Source organism: Mesocricetus auratus, unplaced genomic scaffold (genome assembly GCF_017639785.1).
Source record: "Mesocricetus auratus isolate SY011 unplaced genomic scaffold, BCM_Maur_2.0 Super-Scaffold_100051, whole genome shotgun sequence".
Classification (NCBI taxonomy): domain Eukaryota; kingdom Metazoa; phylum Chordata; class Mammalia; order Rodentia; family Cricetidae; genus Mesocricetus; species Mesocricetus auratus.
The window spans coordinates 3426779-3447621 of record NW_024429228.1 but is presented as its reverse complement, the minus strand read 5'-3'; the positions used below and the strand labels follow the sequence as shown (position 1 = coordinate 3447621).

At 43.0% G+C, this 20843-nt stretch overlaps 1 protein-coding gene across 4 annotated transcripts in view; it reads right to left on the bottom strand.

Moving 5' to 3' along the window:
• Cfap69 (cilia and flagella associated protein 69) overlaps positions 1-15662 on the bottom strand; it is a 62341-nt gene extending 46679 nt beyond the window's left edge. For all 4 annotated transcript variants that reach the window (XR_005873264.1, XM_040735832.1, XM_040735834.1 and 1 more), the window contains exons 1-4: positions 15431-15662; positions 10127-10186; positions 8513-8578; positions 1057-1166 (exon numbers count right to left, since the gene is read on the bottom strand). Coding sequence is in view for 3 of the 4 variants with exons in the window: in XM_040735832.1 (XP_040591766.1) it covers positions 1057-1166; positions 8513-8578; positions 10127-10186; positions 15431-15550 (356 nt within the window). In the remaining variant the exon portion in view is untranslated. The remainder of the gene's footprint in view (positions 1-1056; positions 1167-8512; positions 8579-10126; positions 10187-15430) is intronic.
• Between the last annotated feature and the right edge of the window lie 5181 nt (positions 15663-20843).

Below are 20843 nucleotides of genomic sequence, written 5' to 3'. Positions count from 1 at the left end.
TGGTAAATTATTTTTCATTGTTTTAGTATAGTACCAAAATTGCTCCAGAATTTTTTTATTTTACTGCTGCTAAATCTAAGACTTGAATGTCCCTGTATATATACAAAGTCATCCTAATAGTGTCACTTTGTTATTCAAAACATTAAATTGGTAGACAGGTTTAGAAGACAAAACTGCCTCACTGATTCATTTCCAACTAAGAAGCTTTTTAGGCTGACAGTGACCTGAAATGCAGTGAATTAAACATATGTCTAGAGAAGCCACTATGTGGCAGCAAAGTAGCATCGTGTGTGTGTGTGTGTGTGTGTGTGTGTGTGTGTGTGTGTGTGTGTGTGTGTGTGTGTGGTTTCCAGAGCTCCTGTGGAAACTACAGTAGTGCAGAAGGAATATTAATTTTATAACCCTTACCTTTAGTTTATATCCTCTCATTTAAAATTACAAAATCAAATGCAACATGGCAACTTGATGTATTTGTGAGAGTCAAATTTCCCAAAGAAAACCATACTGAAATTAAGTAATGCTAAGTTTATTTAACAACTACAGTCCTTTGGCTTCATCCATTGCTTAATAATCACGAAACAGTAACTACTTAAAAGGAAGCATTTTATACTTCAATGTAATCTCTTCTGTAGCAGCCTGAGATGGCAATATTTGAAATAACTACCCAAATACTGTCGCCAACTTGTTTAGGCTTTGCTTCTTAGCTCTATATCACACACACAGACACACACAGACACACAGACACAGACACACAGATACACATAGACACACACACACACACACACACACACACACACACACACACACACACAATTTTTCCAGACAGGATTTCTCTGTGAAGTCCTGGCTGTCCTGGAACTCGCCCTGTAGGTCAGACTGGCCTCGAACTCACAGAGATCTTCTTGCCTCTGTCCACTGTGTGCTGAAACTAAAGGTGTGTGCCACCTGCTCAACTGAACTCTTTATTATTGATACACTATATATCCAATACCTCTGTAAAACAGAATAAAGCATAATGTAACATACAGCTGAACAAAGTAAAGTTAAATAACTCACCCACACAGTTTTATGAGGTCAGACGCAGGATCCACAAAGCAGGGCTGCTTTTCAATTTTATCTGCGCACAGACCCAGGATTTTAAACACCTGTGCCAGGTCCCTTAGAGGCTTCAGTATTCGTTAAGAAATAAAATCAGCATCAATTTATAAACACAGTTCTATAGGCCTTTCCCCAGAAAGCTTATGAAAGTCCATCTATCTTGTTAAATGTGGTAAGCATTATTTTAATTATTATTTTGAAGTCTAAAGACTTATAGCCAGCAGCTTATAACCATTTTAGCAATATATTTTTCATCTCAGTAACCTTTATTTCAACCCACAACATAAACAAACACAGCTCAAGTCTTTTTAATGCACTACTTCATTTTGTTCAGATGCATTTTTTCTAATTAGCATTAAATTGGCTGGGTTTTTATTACATTTAAAACTCACATAAAAGCAAAATGTCCTCCTTCTAGATCTCAGGTTAAAAAAAACAAATCTATTTTGCCTGTTTAAAAAAGCAAGATCATCACAAAACTAAATTTCATTGATTTTGATTGATAGCTAAGAGATCTTGGTGGTTATGACTTCAGGCTCTGACTTGCATCCAATTCTGTCTACTTTTGCTGTGAGCTTCTTAGGCAGGGATGGGAATGCCTCTATTAACTTCTGTTATGTAGCAATCACCTCTGAATTGAAACATCCATGCCTACTGGGAGAAGAGGCCCATATGCGTTAGGAATTTTTTTGTTTTTGTTTTTGTTTTTACCAGACAGGGTTTCTCTGTATTGTTTTGGAGGCTATCGGTCCAGCCCGGCCTCGAACTCACAGAGATCCACCTGCCTCTGCCTCCCGAGTGCTGGGATTAAAGGTGTGCGCCACCACCGCCCGGCGGCGTTAGGAATTTAAAAAAAGTTACACACTGTCATTTATGAGAGGAGGTGCATACACATTGCAAGGATGTAGTTTTTTAATTTTCATTGTCATTAATGATGGAGTCTGTTTTTTAAGTAATGCAGCTTTCTCTGAGTCATCTGCAGTCCTGCAAGTAACCCCAATAAAGTCACTAAATTAGGCTTGGGTAGAACTATTTATTTGGTTTGTCATCAGTGATTTATCTGAGTTAAATAGGTTCTGTTCGTGTCTCTTCAGGAAAAATCATTTAACACGATTGGTGTCTGGACAGGAACAGACAGAAGTGAAGATGAGTTGGGGCAGAGTGATTGTATGGTCCCTGTAAAGTGTGATGAGACATGCATCTGTGGCTAATCAGTTTGAAGGCAGAGTCCATGGGGGACACCCCAATATGGGTGCTTTTCTCCACGTGCTAAGGGATGGTGTGCCTCCTTGTTGTAGTGGTGGTTGCATGCTTCCTGAGTGTGTGATAGGACATGCAGCCAGGGCTGAGATGTCTCAGAATGGAACACTCTTGCAGGAGGAAATCCAAATTTGGTCATCTTCTTTTATGTGTCATAGGAGTGGTCTGTCTCCTTGATGAATGGCATCCACTGCAAAAGTATGTAGACCCTCTAACAACAGTTCAAGGAGTAGAGACTGCATGGCAGTCCCCCGAGAGTAGCACACATGACAAAAGACTGTCAGCAAGCTGTGCTGACCTTGGCACGTCCACTGCTATATATAGTAACATGTGCAAATAAGGCAGACACAGCTGCTTAAAGGAAAATGCTTGTTTTAAAGGAGGACTAGCAATGGGAAGGGATATGCAACTATTATCCTCCACATTAACCTCTGATTTGGTGGACAGTTTCTACAGTGCTCCTACCAAGCAGCTAGAATTGACAGGATTCAACCAGAGCCATAAGTCATGATGATAGACAGGAAAGAGAGCATAAGTTAGAGCTGTACTAGAAAGCCTCTCCTGAGGTCCAGAAGCTGAGAACTTGTGGGAAGAATCCAGCGGCGATGAGGACACGAACAAAGCAGATGTGATAGAAGATATCTCTCAGGGTTGCGTTCTCATAGAAATGAAGAGAAAACCCATGATCCAAGATACATCTATGGGCCTTAAAAAGGAAGGACATGGCGGAAGTAACTAAGGGCATCCCTTGGGTTTGACCTTTATTAGAGAAGAAGGGGAACCCATGATTTCACATGCCTTAACAATGGACAGCGAGGAAGAAAGCACGGTGGGCATGATAGAAGACATTCCTCAGATCTCACCTTTGACACAGAAGGAAACCCCATCAATTAACATGTAGACAGGAGTCTTACTAAAGGCCCAGTAGGAAGAAGCATGGTAACTGTGTCTACTCAGCACCAGAACTGCTTGAGTTGGGAAATTCTTTTAAATGAGCAATAACAGAGCCTGCCACAGTCTGGTTCACAGGGCTGTGGGACGTGGGAGAGGATGGGTTCAGCCCGAGTAGCATGGCTGTGTAGCTGAGTAATGTGACTATCCCTCTTGGAGGAAAAAGGGTGCACAATCTCAGGCAAGGGGAAGAGAACCAGTTCCTTGTGGCCTGACTCATGTGCAATTAGGAACACTTGGTTATTGCTGGCTCAAGTTCCCACCAATACCAGGAACTAGAAGACAGTGAAGAGATGGGGACTGAGTGTGAGGACGGTGAGATCCAGTGACTAGGTCACCAGGCCAGGTAGAAACGTGTTTGATGACTAATGTTTTAGAAAGGCTGTTTCAGGAGGGACCTCGTGAGGCCTTGCTGAGCCCTATGGTGAATATGATCTTACTGATTATGTTTATAGAGATGATACGATCTTGCCGAGGCCCTGGTGAATCTGACCTACATCAGCACACTAGTAGGGTCTGGCCTGCTACTCAAGGCTGTAAAGACAAAATAACAAACCCTGGAGGAGATGAAAGAAGAGGCAGACTAAGGGTAAAGGATCTAACTAGTACACCTAGGTCACTCCAGATCAAATGTCGCAAGATTCGTGTCCAGCCAGAGTTCCTAACAGAAAACTTACAGAAGCTAAATTCTATGCTGGTAAACTCCTAGAAGGCCTTAAAATCTGAAAAAAGTTCATAGAAGGTATAAAACAACTAAGATGCAAAAGGTTAAGCTTGTACTGAATGAAGGTGAACTTTGCTGGCAGGGAAAGCTCTGCAGATGTCTTACAGTCCTCATGCAGCTCCTTCCTTCCTTCTTGATCTCAGAGCAGCAGCCCGCCATACTACAAGAAGATGATCAAGACTGATGTAGTCATACAGATGAATTTGTCTTGCAAAAAGTGTCACCACTCCAAATCAATCTATTGCTATTTTAAAGTCCCCAATAATATTTTAAAATAGCTAATAGCTATCATTAAAATTAAAACTCAGATATTTCTCTGTTAGGAGATAATGTGTGTGTGTGTATATATATATATATATATATATATGTATATATATATATATATATATTTCGTTGTTTCACTCATGGTCTCATTAAATGTGCCATGTTGTAGATGAATAGATTCTGAACTAGTGGGGGAAAAAAGACTAAGCTTATTCCGGGAGGCAGACAATTACGCCTCCAGATTAAACTGTACAGTTCTCTCTTGTAAACAGTACACTAGGGGAAAAATCATTTGCCTGTCCTGAACCTATAACAATACTCCTGGGTGACTTGAGGGAGAGGCAACAGCGGCAGCTCCAGGCTCCAGACAGAGACTTTGACTGAAGCTGTAGATGGGACTGGGTAGCAGGCAAGACAATAATTTCCAGGAAAGAATAGGAAGTAAATCCATTAAGGAAGAAACTCCTGGATCATATCACAACTGTTAGCCATTATGATTGAATATGTCCCCTTTTCACTTTTGTCTATCTATAGCTAATGTAACATTCACATGTAACATATTATTAGAATTAAAATAATCCAGAACACTGTTTTGAGTGAATGTAAAGGATGAAAAACACACACACACACACACACACAGAGAGAGAGAGAGAGAGTGAGAGAGAGAGAGAGAGAGAGAGAGAGAGAGAGGAGAAAGAAAAGAAAAGCCATTTCCCAAAGTCATAAGGTTATTAAATGAAACCTAGTGAAGGGGTAGGTTACTTTCTTGTGAGTTATTGGCCAAGGAGATTTCCCAAAGTGCCCAAAACCATAAAAGCTATTGCCACTGCTGCTGCTTGCATGCAAGAATTAAAGAGCAAGTCCCTATTGTTGAGGATACTATATGCTTTGGTCACAGGACATGAAGAAATCAAACTGAGACTAAACTGGAAACTTTCTCCCTACTAGCTTGCTTTTGTAGTGCCAGAGGCACTATGTAGGTTGCAAAAGGAGAACTGTTGTCAACAGTCCTCCCTAGCTATACACACTGCAAGTACTACAATACCAACATTCTGTGGAAAATACACTCATTAACGCAATAGGGGCACAGCTGTTATGGATGCAACCAGCTTCTGTTTCTTTTTAAGGCCTCCTCCATAGAAGAGATCCACATTGGGAACTGACAGCCAAGTAGAAAGCCCATGGCTGAAGAGGTCAGAGGTTTCAATGGGGGATAAAACTACTACTGTCTTGTTAAATAGATGGAATCTGCTTGTTAAATCACCTTCTAAACACTTCTGATTATGCCCGTAGATGTCAGCTTCAGTCAAAAAGGGAAACTTTCTTTTGCATTAGGTGTTGTACTTCAGAGACTCATAAAACATCAAACTTCTGGGATCACTTGACTATTGCTCAGGCATAGTTGCTCAATACTCTGCAGCAGATGAAGGAAACTAATCAAACATCTGTATCACCCTCTCCAAGGCGCAGGGAAAAATGCAGAAGGGAAGGCAGCAAGACCATAAGAGCTAGAGGAAGGGGTGCAATGCCATGTAGAAATTTCCTTCTAATTGAAGCATTCTCTCCTAGAAAAAGGACAGAGGTTCCTAAGACTCAGGAAATAAACTAAACAATTTTTAGAAAGCAGAAACTTGCCGGGCGGTGGTGGCACACGCCTTTAATCCCAGCACTCGGGAGGCAGAGGCAGGTGGATCTCTGTGAGTTCGAGGCTGGGCTGGACCGACAGCCTCTAAAACAACACAGAGAAACCCTGTCTCGTAAAAACCAAAAAAAAAAAAAAAAGCAGAAACTTCCAAGATTCATAAAGTCCCTCTCCTACTTTGCATTACAGCTACATAACTGCTGGGAATTGGAGATTCTGTAACTGGCAAGCTGCCTGCAAGCTATTCAGGAAGCTTCAACGATGAAGCTTTATGAGTCATCACTCAAGATGGGGTGGGCATTTCAGTGTGGCAGCTGCCTCTGAGCCATCTATCCTGGTAAGCAACTGCTGGTGCCTACTTCTGCAAGTACCCACAACAGACTCACTGGGTCACTAAGCTAGACTAGGTAGAACCATTCCTTTGATCTGTCATCAGTGCTATGTAGGTGCTTCACTAAGCTAGCCTAGGTAGTATCATTCCTTTGGTCTGTTATCAGTGATATCTAAGTAAATAGGAATGTGTTCACATCACCGCAGGAAAAGTCTCATAACAATTTCCTAGGGAGGTGATACTCCCTAATTTAAAGTCTTACAACACCTAAAGCCATCCTATTAAAGTGTTCAGAAATAGAGTTACTTGCTACCAACTGTCTACCCCTAAGGAAAAACAATGATGGAGGTGCTGAGTTGCCAAATTAAACAAGGAAAAAAATCACTTTCTAGTAGAATTTCCTCGGTACCAATAAGTAGTACTTAATATACACAAGATCTCAGACTGCTCTAACAGATATCCTCATAAAACAAGGCGACTACAAAGAAAATACTTATATGATGTGTACACATCTCTTAGTGGAAGGCTTAAGATGCTTTGGGCCGGAACAAGTTATTATTAGATGGATATCTTTAGACCAAAATCAGACAACTGTCAGCAAAGAGTCAGTTCATTTCTACCCGAAGTGGCGTCTATGGACATTTGCTCTGGAGTTCTATGTTACAAGTCTATGACAGATAAGGTCAGAAAAAGAAAGCTTTTGAAGCAGGGTGTCATTTAGCCCAGGCTGTCCTCGCACTTACTATGTATGGAGGCTGACTTTGGCTTCTTGATTCTCTACCTTCTAAGTGCTGACGTTATAGGTATGAGTCACCACACCTGGCTTGAGAGCAGACATTTCAAGACATGTGTAACAATCTAGTATAATTATGAAACTGCTGTTATACTTTGCAAATCGTCTATATACAAAATTAAAAAAAAATAAGCCAGGCGGTGGTGGTGCACGCCTTTAATCCCAGCACTCGGGAGGCAGAGGCAGGCGGATCTCTGTGAGTTCGAGGCCAGGCTGGACCGACAGCCTCTAAAACAATTCAGAGAAACCCTGTCTCGTAAAACCGAAAAAAAAATAGACACCAGCATTAAATTGGTTATTACACACAAACAGATAGTGTTAAGGTTTGAACACTGGTTTCTACCTGTTGTGATAAGGAGCTATTATCTCATTATCTTCTTAATAACCTAATGAGGTGGGATCATTCCTATTTTATTTAAGGAAAGAAACAGTAAGATGGTAATCAAGGTGAAACTCACTATGCATACTGGCAGAAGTAAGACTGACTTGACCCTTCTAACCATATTAATAGCCTTCGAATCTATAGGAATTGACATTATCCATAGATAATAACAATACAATGGAGAGAATGATGGCCTCCTCAATGATACTCATATCTCGAGAACCTTTGAAGAGGCTACCTTAAATGGTAAACAGACTTTCAAATGTAGGTAAGGATCTTAAAAAGAAGTTGTCCTAGTTAGTTTTTGTCAGCTTGACACAAGATAGGGTCCTCTGGGAAGAAGGAACCCCAACTAAGGAATTGCCTCCATAAACTAGCCAGTAGGCAAGTCTGTGTGACATTTTCTTGACTAATCCACGGTGGGTGATGCCACCTCTAAGTGTGGGTCCTAAGTTGCACAAAAAAGGTAGCAAGCCACGGAAGCAAGCCAGTAAGCAGTATTCCTTCATGATCTGCCTCCAGCTTTCTGCCTTGAGTTCCTGCCCGACTTCCTTCCATGATGGACTGTAAACTTTAATCTAAATAAACCCATTGATCCCCAATGGCTTTGTTAGTCACGGCATTCTTATCATAGAAAACAAAAGCAAATGAGGACAGGAATGTCATACTAGATTACCCAGACAGGCTCAGTTGTAACCATGAGGATCCTTAGAAGGGGACATGGGAGACAGGAGTGCAAGAGGCAGGGGTTTGAGATGCTATAATGCAGCAGAGGTGAGAGTGATGCCACTGGGAGGCGCCAGTTCATGAGCCAGCGGTCTGCAGGGAGCCTGTAGGAGGTAGGAAAGTCAAGGAAATGGACCCCCACCTCCCTCCTGAATCCTCGGGAGTGCCAGTCCCTGCTGACACTTTGACCCTAGCCAAGTAAGATGAACTCTGGGCTTCTGGTCTCTTCTGGTCTATAAGACTATCAGATATAAACTTACCTGGTTTGTGATACCTTGTTAACACTTTCTAGTGTTTCCAGATGAATCAAATGAACATGCACATACATACATAAAGGATACAAATCCATTCTGATAATATTGTACCAGTTTTGTGACACTATTAAGTTGTTTTTCTTCTAAGTCATCCTAAAACAAATGGTCTGTTAGTTCACTTGTGCCATTAAATTGGTTAAGGTTTTAAAATTTTTATTCAGTGCATAAACAGATTAAAAGTACCAAGTAATTCTTACATAAAAAGCAAATGGATACAGTATCACATAAAGAAAAGAGAACAAGAAAGGCTAAATATAAGAGGGTAAGGAAGAAATGAATTCAGTAATGGATATGCGTTATCAAAGAGGAAATAAAGCAAACTTTTTCTAGTAGTTTGTAATAGACTTTTTGCTTTGGTTATGACTAAATGCATAAAATATGCTAAAAACTGAAACAAAATGTTATGTGAAACTTCACAGCTTCTGTTCTGAATGTCAACTCTGACTGTATAGAAGTTCACTGAATCATAGACTTTTGGTATAGCTAATATGCCACTACACAGTAATGTGTTTTCAAAACTCGTGTGTCAACTAAAAACAAAACCCTAATATGTGTTCTCTGTTCTCCTCTTATCTCACACTTACTTATTGTGTGTGTGTGTACATTGTATGGCACACATTGAGGACATCAGTGGACAACATTCAGGGGTTTGTTCTCTCCTTCCACCATTGGGTTCTGGGCATTGAAATCAAGTAGTCAGGTTTGATAGCAAATGCCTTTACCTAGTAAGCTATCTTGCCTGCCTCTACCGTCTTTCAAATTAAACTGTTCTAACTCTTCCTTCAAAAACAAAAACAACTAATAGGAACTCTACATAGTTGTGGGTTTTTAAAATGTGGATATACTTGCAATCTAAACACTTAAACTTCACAAAAACCAGTCATCAAAAGATAAATTACTCTTGGTGGTTATTTTCTTTCTCTAAAAAAAGTGGAGACTAAAAATGTTAAAGCAATAGCTAGATGTTTTTGTTTACTAATCAGAGGCTGTTACTTTGTTTTGGTGACTATACCTGAGTCAATCTATTTTCTATGATTTAAAAATATGCATTCATCTTTGAAAATGACTACAGGTAATTCCACAGTGAGTGCTAGCTCTGAGGCACTTACCAATACCTGGGCAACCATAGGAGAGTGATGTGTGTGAACATGTATGCTTACACAGTTACTATATCTTTTCCCAATACATTTTGAGTCTTATAAAAAGTTATTTTCTTTGCATTCTCATTTTCTCAGAACAAATCATCTATGTCTATGTATAAATCTGTTTGCATGTCTTGACTCAGAAATTTTCGATGGTTCTTCAGTGTCCCTATGCTCCAATATCTCCTCTGTAGTCCTACTTGGCAAGCATTTTAGCACAGGATATGTGGCTCTTTCTCTACTCTTAAGGTATTAACCCCAGAGAGTCCTTTCTTTGTTCTTGCTGGTCCTCTGATTATAGACAACACGGTTAGGTTTGACCCTCTTATGATTGGTTCTCATACTAACTTTAAATTCCTTGGATATAAAACATTCGTGTGGGAAACGTTTTCAACAAAAGAGACAAACAATATTTACATTAGAGGGAATGTCTATTCTTGTTCAGGGGAATATGAGTTTCTAAGTGATATAGAGAAGTAACTTTTCCACTGTTACTCACCTTATCATTCTCTTCGAGCAGTTTGATGATGCGGTTAAGGTCCATAGACTTGAAAATGCCCTAGAAACACACAGCTCTTATTATTCCACCCCAGGGTCATAAAGAAATCAAGTCAAGCACGCACACGTTCTTTGAAATTTTCATACAGTGCATCTTACTGGTATATGCACCCACTCCCTCTCTCCACCTTCCCAGCCCTCATTTCCCCACGGTAACCTCCTTCCTGCTTCCAGTTCTCTTATTTTTATAACCTGCTGAGTCCATCTAAAGCCACCCACATGTACGAACAAGCTGTGAGGTTACTAAATCAGGCATGGGCCACCTGCCAGGGGCCACCCCTCAGAGAAAAGTGACTCTAAATCCCATCAATAGCCAGTAGCTCCTCATCCAGGGGTGGGGCCTTGGAAAATCTCCCAATTGTTAACTGTGACTGTTAAATTGTTAAATTTACCATTAACAAACAGTTTGGTAATCAGGAAGTTTTTTTTTGATACAGGTTTTCTTTGTGCAACAGACCAGGCTGGCTTTGAACTCAGAGATCCACCTGCCTCTGCCTCCCGGGTGCTGGGATTAAAGGTGTGCTACTACCACCCGGCCTATTTCCCATGTTGAATAACAATGCTTATTATATTTCACCTGCAGTATGGTGTAAGCACCGAGACACCTGATGAAGCCTGGGCATAGGCTTCTGAATCATGGGTTCAGTGTAGTAGTAACTGGAAGTTTGGGGTAAATTAGACAACTAATCACAAGCACAATGTTGAGCCTCCACACTGTGTCAGGTATTTATCTAGGTGCTAAACAGGCATAAGCTATATGCTACGGAGGGCATTAAGTCAGTAAGTTCTATAGTATAGGGTATGATGACAATCTTCTAGAGAAAATTAAACGGTTACAAAGCACTGCCTTGCTTGAGAAGTATAATTTCACACTCGGTAGTTAGCAAAGGGCTGATTCTCAGCAAGTGCCATTTCAGCAAAGTCTTCGAGGAGGTGAGAGAGCAAGCTGTGACGAAGGAAGGGATAATGTTCATGCAGGGGACACAGAAAGTGAAAACTCTTGGCAAGCTTGAAGAGCCGAAGGTCACAGTGATTGGAGTACAGGGAGCATATAAGCTAGGACTTAAGCATCTCCTCTGAACCAAGAGGAAAGGAGCTCAGGGAAAGGCAGGAAACGATGAAGATACATTTCCTACCCGTGAGGATATAATCTAATGGAAATCATCTAAAAATGAAGCAATGACAAACATAAAATAAGCTATAACTACATAAGAAGTTGCAGGATCCAAAGCTAGAACTGTTCCACTCCTATAGAGATAGACAAATGAGGATGAAAATGAACAGAAAACACGTCTAGTAGAAGAAATGTGGGACCTGAAGATAGGCTAACGTTACAGAAATCCACAAGAAGAGAAGATCAGCTCCTATGTGTTTAGGTATTGCACTGGGCATCACACTAAAAATACTGCAGAAAAAGACAAGTAAGATTCTGCCCTCGTGGAGGTGAAGTTAAACAGTGCATCAGATATATGTAGAGAAATGGAACCCAGGCTTCCCAGGGCCAGCATTGAGCTTAGACAGCAGCAGCTCAGGGTTCTGGTGCTTCAGTGGGGGTTGAGGGAACACTTTAAGGCTCCACACTGGTGGTTATATCTGACTAAACATGCAGTAGGGCCCAGATATTTCCCAAAAGCTCCCCAGAAGATTTTGATGGCCATCTAGGTTTGGGGACCATTTCAAGGCAATTTTATTTGTTGTGGTAAGCAACAGTATTCTGAAAGGAACTGAAGGTGTGTCTGGGGAGGAAGACACATAACTAAGTGTGAAATGCCACCTCATGACAACAGATCAGGCAGAGAATAAATGGGAGCCAATGGACAGGCGAAAAGGACTGACAATCTGGGACTGATGCTCTGTGGAGAGAGAGAAAAGGAGACCCAGCAAGTCTTTTGAAGTGCCACTTGCAGCCGCTTACTCTTTAGAACATTATCTGATCTGGTTGGGGGAGGGCTGGAATTGTGTTTCATTGTTATTGTTTTATTAGTGCAAACACAGGAAACTATTTCTGGCAAGCTTTCCAGGAATTAGTTATGAAACTCCGTATCGCTGTTTATACCATCCTGCTAGTATGATGCACAGAGTTGCTACTCAGAACAGGAAATGGGTCCTTCACCTAACGTGCAGCACCAGCATTACCTGGAAATCTGCTAGGAAAGGAGAAACCAAGATGCAGCCCAGAACTGCAGAATCCAGTCTGCACTTCATAAGATCCCGGGTTCTTCATGCACACACGGAGTCTAAGAAGGTCTGTTCTAAGGGGGATGTGTAATTCTTTAGAACGAGGTGGGCATTAAACTAGATCTGAAATAGACAAAGGGTAATCAGCTACGTGCTCCTGAGTTCCATTCGAGCAAGGAAAACTGCATTGCTCTTCTATCTCCTTCCTCGGAAAACAAGGGCTTTATCTTTACTGCCCAATGTCCCTACCTTCCAGTAGATGAACAGAGCCAAAAGCACTGGAACTATTTCTAGAAAAATAACCCCACAGCACCAAACCTCACAAGGCTTAGTTATCTTGTAAACATCATCAGAGTTTAATAAGAATAAAAAATAGAAAGGATAGCTGTCATGATTAGATCATCAATAAGACCACATGGATCCTTACAATATGACTGATAGCCATGGTGCTAAATGCCTTGCAAATCTTTCCTAATGATTGTAGGAAAAAGGCAGATGAAGAACACAAGACTTTTTCTGTATGTTAGCTAGTTTGGATTTTTTTTTAGATTTCTTTTAAATTTTATTTTGTGGGGGAGATTGCTAGAGTAGAGGGTGGATATGAAGGGATTTGGAGATGAATGGGATCAGGATGCATGATATGAAACCCATAAAAAATCAATTTTAAAAAAAGGAAAGCAACTCCACCAAGCGAAATAAATAATTAAAAACTGATCACTAAATTCTAGTAGGGTTTTATTGTTTGGAAATCTGAAAAAAATGATAGTTTTCTTAAAGCTTCAAGGATCATTCTTGTGGGCATAGTCAAAATTCTTACACAGGAAAAATTAAATTAGAATGCTCAAGTAGCATATCTATGAAAATCACAACAAAGTAAAATCATACAAATTAAAATCCTAGATTCTTACACCACTGTTTTCCCTGTTCAAGACTGGTTTCAAATTTACCCTCTACATTTTCCCTAATGCCATTCTGAGGTTAGGAAGATGGCCTGTGGAGGTTTGGAGAGCACTTTCCATAACTCTTGCCTCCTGCAGAGACCTTCCAAGTAATGCTGACAAATGCTAACCACTGTATAAGTGAAGGGTGTGCTTTAAAGTGTTCAGAACAGGGTTGGAGAGATGGTTTAATGTGAAAGACACTTGCTGCCAACTCCGATCACGAGTTCAGTACCAGGGACCCACCTGGTGGCACAAGATAGCTAGCTCCTGCAAGCTGTCCTCTGACCTCCACACAGGGACGGTGGCATCCACACCGGCTCCAATGCCCCTAAACACTCACGCATGCATGCGCGCGCGCACACATGCACGCGCGCGCGCTCCTGCAAGCTGTCCTCTGACCTCCACACAGGCACGGTGGCATCCACACCGGCCCCAATGCCCCTAAACACACCTTTGGATGCTTATTATTTCTAGTCCTTTCAAAACAGCCCACTTTTGCTTGTAGTCAACAGACAGAGCACAGCTTGTAGGACCGTGAAATCAAGGCATGTTCTGACAGTGGTGGAGATATGATAGTGCCAGTGTCCATGGCGATAAGCTTAATGTGAGGACTGGAAATATTAAGCATCCAAAGGTCTTTCTCTGCTGACTTGAGCAGAGAGCTGAAGGTTATCATCTGAAGTATTACTAGGAACACCAGGCTTCACAGGGAGTGAAGAAACCGAGGGGCAGGCCAGGCTGTGGCGGCACACGCCTTTAATCCCAGCACCCCGGAGTTAGAGGCAGGTGTATGTCTGTGAGTTTGCCACCAGCCTGGTCTACAGAGCAGGTTCCAGGACACCCAGGGCTACATGGAGAAACTATGTGTTGAACAACCAAAAGGAGGAGAAGGAGGAAGAGGAAGAGGAAGAAATGTAAAAGTAACAAAAATTCAAGATGAGTGAGAGATCACTGAGATTTCTAATTCTAAATTGTTTTCTATTCCATTTATTTGCATAGAAATTGCCTTTTCCGCCCTCAAAGTAGTTTCTAAAAATGTGAACACTCATAGAGGGAGAGACAGACAGACAGACAGACAGACAGACACACACACACACACACACACACGCACGCACAAAGACACATACAGGTATGTTACTTCCTAAATTGCACTTTTTTTTTGCAATAATCCATAGGAAGTATTTCTCTTTGTAAGCCCGTTTGTCTGTAATCTTTCCCCAAAGACACCACTGAGTCGAACTCACCTAGTTCTCAGTGCTCAGTGCCTAGGAATACATTGGCAACATTGAGCCTCCTCGTAGCCCAGAGAGTGGAGAGCCCTGTGGTGGCTTACACGTCTCTGCTCCTGTACGGGAATACCTCCACAAAACCGATGAGGTAAAGCCCCCTGGCACCCTCTCTTTATGTAAAAGCCATGTGCTCTGCGGGCTGTTGTGTAAATGCATGACTGTCCTCAGAGACCTCAATCCAATTCCCACAGAGGTCCCCGGTCAACTGGCTGCTCCCAAGTAACTCTCCAAGGCTCCGGGATGCGAACGCAGGAGACGTAGTTCCTGACGTAGCTTGAGACTCGTGAAGCCCCAACAGGAATTCCCACAGAGCCCTCCCCAACCCCCAAACACACACACACACACTGTGGGACAAGGCAGAGGATCCCCTAACCCAACTCTAAAAGCTCGGCGTTGCGTCTGTGATAAAAGCAAAACCCGAGACCAAATACAAACGCGAAAATGAAAACCAGTTCTGCCCCCGACTCTGCAACAGCAGTGTGAACACACGTTTCAGCGGAAGGAAATTCAAACCCGCATCTACAGACAAAAACAAAAACAAAAACAAAAACACACAAACAAACCCCATCAGTCACAAACGGTGATCCGGTTATCGAATCACACGTCCCTAAGCACGGTTCCTTCCTGTCGCGGCCACGCGGCCAGGAGCGGTCAGTCTCTCCGGGCGGACCACGCAGCTAGAGTCCCCAGGCAGGTCGGCTGACGACAGCCAGCCCCCCTCGCGGCCAGCCACACAGCCCCGCGGGGACCAGCTCCGCTCCCCCGTGTCTGCGTCACTCCGGCCCGGGCTTCCACCCGGCTGTCCCGGAGCCCTTCCCCGCTCCTTCCCGGCGGTACCTGCACATCCTCGTGCGGGGTCACCACCCCGACCACCGGGATCGTGCGGGGACTGATGGACTTGGTCCTGCTGCCGGCCTCGGCGCCGTCCGCCGTGGCCGCGGCCTCCAGGGAGGACATGGCCCCGGGTGCGAGCCGCGAGCCCTGCCGGAGCTAGGGAGGCGACAGGCCCCGAAAGCCGGGCCGTGGGCCCCGCCTCGGCAACGCAGCAGCTGACCTGCAGCCGCTGCACCGGCCACACGCCGGCCAGGGAGCCCGGCGCCGCTCCAGTTGCTAACACAAGCCCGAGCGTTGCTAGGGGGCGGGGCCTACGGAAGCTGGGAGAGCCAAAATTGGCCAAAAGACGGCCTGCCGCTGTGCGGCAGGGAGACAAAGGGGACCGGCGACTGGGATTGCGGTATGCACCTAGAGTTTCAGTCTGGTGGCGGTGGCCCTGGCTTGATGAGTGTCCGTGTGGGGCGGAGGAGTAAGAGCTGGGAGTGAGCTACATTCGGAGGCATGTGATGGGAACAGTGTTGAAAGCCGACCACTTAACCTTTCTCCGGGGATAGGACCAGTCAATTAGCCTAGATTCCGAGTTAGTTTTTTGTTTTTTAACCTCTTTTGCACTTTAGTGGCCTAACTTGACAGACAAACGTTGGAAAGATTTCTGGCAGCAGAGTGGTTGTCTAGAATGCTGGAAGCCCTGGTGTTGGGCGTCTGGCATTGCCTGGGGTGAGAAGTTCAAGTTTTGCAACCAGAGAAAAACACTGAAATTCTTCACCGGGTGGGTTCTCCTTCCTGGCAAGCCAACATCCGCCTTTGTAATTTGTCCCCACCCCCTGCCCGCCCACGGTAGCATGTATTTTATTCATTGGCAGGTTGAGAAGCAACCTTATGCTTAGTCTTCTATCACCTTGGGCTCTCGGGATGCAGCACTAATTATGCACGCCACCATCTTCAGATGGCTAACTCCCTATGCACTGGCCTTTGAGAGGAAACCTTTACTTCCACATTGTGTGTGGTATGCTTTTTTTTTCATAGTTAGTGGTATTTACTGATGAAGCAGCCCAACCATGTTATGTTACTGGGACTCTTAAAATCAAGGACAATTATCTTACTGAGATTTGTAGCCAACACTCAGGCCTGTGGAATGTTGAGAGAGGTTGTGGCTCTGTGTCCTCAGCACGTGAAATGCCGCTGGCGATGTAGGCTCATCGCTTGGGTTAGCATTGCTTGTTCAAGGTGACGCTGATGCCTCTGGTCTGAAGACCACACTTTTGGTCCTCCTTGTCAAGATCAAACTAGGTACTATATAAATGCCCATTAAAATGTCAAGAATTACAAATTATTTTTAGATTTTGATTTAAGGTAAAATTAAAGCATTTTGTCAATTATTCAAAGTAAATATTCCAGATCCTTGCTATTCAAAGTGGGTACCTTGGTCTTCCTAACGAAGGCCATTCATAGAGGCTTGTCAGAAATGTAGAATTTTGGATCTCTTGGTGTAAATATTGAATCAGAATTCCCTTTTTAACAAGTGTACACAAAAAAATTGAGAAGCACATTGTGTGTGTTTTCATCATTTTTGTTTTGGGGTAGTTTTATCAGTCTTAGACATCTCAAAAGGTGGGAGACTGATTTGGATTATTTTATTAGCCAATTGTCTTAGTGACAATATTTGTTTTATTTTCTCCCTAGAAGTGCACCAAGATTTAAGGTTTTTAGAGGTTCAACGGTTTAAGTTGTGTGGGTTTCACTTTATTATTCATTGATACTTGTTTTTAGGAATGCAGGCACAGATGGATGAAGGGGCTATTGAGATGTCCACTTACTTCAACAAAAGATAATAGAGAAATATGAGAAATAAGTTCTACCTAGGAAATACAAATGTTTCAATACGTGGTCAATCCTGAAGAATGTAACATCATGAACATATGAATTATTTTCTTAGAAGCATTGTAGATGTAAGATGAAGTTTTAATATATCAATCTTCTTACAGTTTGTACATTTACAAGTAATAATGAAAGTATATACTTAAACAAATAGCATGTTAATATGGTTCTTCTGATTTTGTTTGCACCCTGCCTAATTATCAAGTTAGCAAAATTGCAATTATTCATCATGAATTAAGAATATTTTCTAAGTACTTTAAAACATGTATGAATTTAATTCTCTCTAAACTAATGCTATATGTTTTAAGTGTTCAAACAAACATTATTACTTACAGAGACAGAGTAGTTTGCTTTAAGTAAATTTCATTGCATATAAAATATTACTAATGTAAGGGTGTTAGCTTTAGGGAAATTTATAACAGAAGAAATACATATAAAGTTGGAGTTTAATTTACTTCTGTGTTTTAAATAGTCTTTCAGATTGACTTACTGTTGTAAGCCTAAAAAGTAATCCATCTCTCTTTGACAGAACCACTCATGCAAATTTTAGACATAAGAAATAGAACAGGAAGGACTAATGGAGCAGCCACCCCCTGAAGTCAGTTTCTCATATAAACCATGTATCAACAGTAATCCAGATTGCGAGGAGAAGTTGCGGAAACTGTTCGTGTGTACTGGACAAATGAAGTAAGTGATCAACCCTCTAATTTTGCTTTTTTTTGATACAGGAGTATTGCTATGAAATGAAAAAGTCCCTGAGCATTTAGAAATATCAATCATGTATTGGGTTCGCATGATATGCGTCTCTGCTGTAAAGTGGGATTCACCAGACACATGGACGCTAGCCCCATTAGTTACTCACATCGTATGAGTACTTGCACTTGTTTTGGTTCATGGCCCTTGTATTAGTTATTAAAGTTTGCAGTAATAAATGGCACGGGTCAGGTGAGATTTTCTCACAGTTCTGGCGGCTGGAAGACCAAGACCAAGGTTTTGTCTAGCATTTTCTTCTTGGCTTGCCCTTTTCCTCCCTTTCCTTCGCGTGGTTTTTCCCTGTTAAAGCCTGCATTCTAACCTCAAAAGGGTGTCAGTCATATTGGATTAAGACTCATCCATTTGATCTCACCCCAATTATCTCTTTAAACACCAATCTCCAAGTACAGTCATGTTCCGAGGTAGTGGGGGGTTAGGACTTCAGCATACAAATTTTGGAAGACACAATTCAGTCCATAATAAATCCCAGCATCTTTTAAGCTAAAATCTGAATTCTTATGAGCAGACTGAAGAATACACTATGTCTAGTGAAAGTCATGTTGGTATTATCACCTGTAAGACACTGCTATTTTTCAGTGTCAGTAAATTGCTATGCTAATTTAATATCTATTACTATACATTCGATCAGTATGAATCTGTCATTGGGTCGCTCAGCACATCTGGATTTTGAGCCTGAAGGGTCTTATGCCTAAAACTGCAAAAATAATTTATTCCATACCTAATTTGCCATTTAACAATTCCACATGTGTTAGTCTGTTTCCTGAGCCTTCCAAAAACACACAGCAATCATCACTTTATTTGGGACTGTTATTCCTGGGCAGAGAAAGGGAAAAATAGATGTTACTAAACTTGTCGTGGCTTTTGAACATGTATAGTTAATTGCTTGGTTTTATAGGGTGTTGCCACGAAGGTCTGCTGAATCATACATTGGAACATTCCACCTGGAGGAAATGGATGGATAGTGTATTTACTAGCTCAATGTTATGTTGTATCTCCTTGGTCAAATTATTCCCTTCATTTGGGTTAACACATTAGGGAAAAAAAAAGGCCAAACAATGCTTGTACCATATTTAAAATACTAGCCATAAATGATTATTTATTGTTGGTCCACGATTCAAATTTACCTGAGAACTCTGTTCTGGTAATCCTGTCAGGATACACACTCAAGCATCTCCATGCAGATCCACAGATGTCGGTTTCTCCTGATGTGTTGCACGCATAGGACTCCTCAGCAAGGAGCAGTGTGTCAGTGGTGGTGGCAACACCCCAGCCCCTCCTTCCTGGGAGGACAGGGCAGCTCAGGGCCACTGACAGGAGACAAGCCAAGGAGGGCAGGCAGTGATAGGAAGGGATGTGAGGTCCAGGCAGGAAGACATAGCTTCAGAAGAGATGAGCAGCATAATTTTCTATAAGAACAAGTCATATCTCTAAATATCTGCTGTAGAACATACTGTATGAGACACCGGAGACTCAGCAACAGCTAACACTACATTCCTGGTTTGCAGAATAGCTTAAGTATTGTAGGTATCCTGATCTAAAAGTGCTCAATGAACTGAAAAGATCTTCATTAAACAGAGCTTCGTCTAAATGACTACTTGTGTAAATACAGTCCCCTACCCAAAGTATAACTATGCTTTCTGGATGTCTTTTAAAAACAAAGACAGATAGCTGGTACCGCCTCCCCCATCTCTGTTGTGGTGGTGGGAGCCAGGGAAAGATGTCCTCCTTTTCGCCCCCTACAGCCTCCAGCTGGCTGGGGGAACTGACTCCTTTACCAGCTAAAACACTTGGGAAGGCGGGCCCTGTACCTCATCTGGGCAGCACAGTGGAGCCGGCCCTGCTGATGAAGGCGCAGGTGAGCCAACCCTAAAAACTTCCCCCTTCCCCTTCCATGGACACCTGAGCAGGAGAGCTGGCCCTGCCTGCCACCAGCAGCAACACTCAGGAGAGCTGGCCCTGCACCTCACTGGGGCAGCACAGTAGAGCTGACCCTGTTGGCAGAAGGTGTGGGTGAGCCAGCCCTGAAGTTGTGAACAAGGAGAGCTGTCCCCATTTTGCATCTGTCATATGGTGGCATGGGCGGGGAAGAGATGCCCTCCTCCCTCCCCCCTCCCCCCGCCACACCCACCCATCAATACCTGAGGTGGGTGTGGTGAGAGCTGTTCCTGCCCCTCATCAGCTGCAGCCCTTGGGAGAGTGGCCCCTACAACTCCCCTGGGCAACCCAGTAGAGCTGGCCCAGAAGTGTAGGTGTGGGAGGCTGGCCCCGCCCCTTGCTCATTGCTGCAAGGGGTGAGCCCGCCAGGGCAATGCTGGAGAGCTTGCCCGGGTGGTGAGGACAGAGGAGAGGGAAAGGACTGACCAACCCCGCCACTACCCAGGCAAGAACCAGGGATATGGGTTGGCCCACCCCGGTATCCACCCGATCTGTGGTCTGCAAGAGGACCGGTGTGGGGGTAGGGCGGGTGCATGTCCTGTGGACCCAGGGCTGCAGGATCTCCAAGACACAGGGCAGCAACAGGACGTCCAGGGAGAGTCCCAGTGAGAGCCCGGCGTCGATGGTGTAGCAGAGACCAGTGAGTGGCCTCTAACCAGACCCATGATTCTTTGTGATAAGCGCCTGCGTGTAAAAATGTATGATTTAAGGCGTTTACTGTGTGATTCAGTGTGTCACGCTGCAGCTTCCATGTTAGGATTTCCTCTTCTCCCCCCCTTTTTTTTCTCTTATTTTGTTTTATTTTGGCAGGGGAAGGAGATGGATGGGA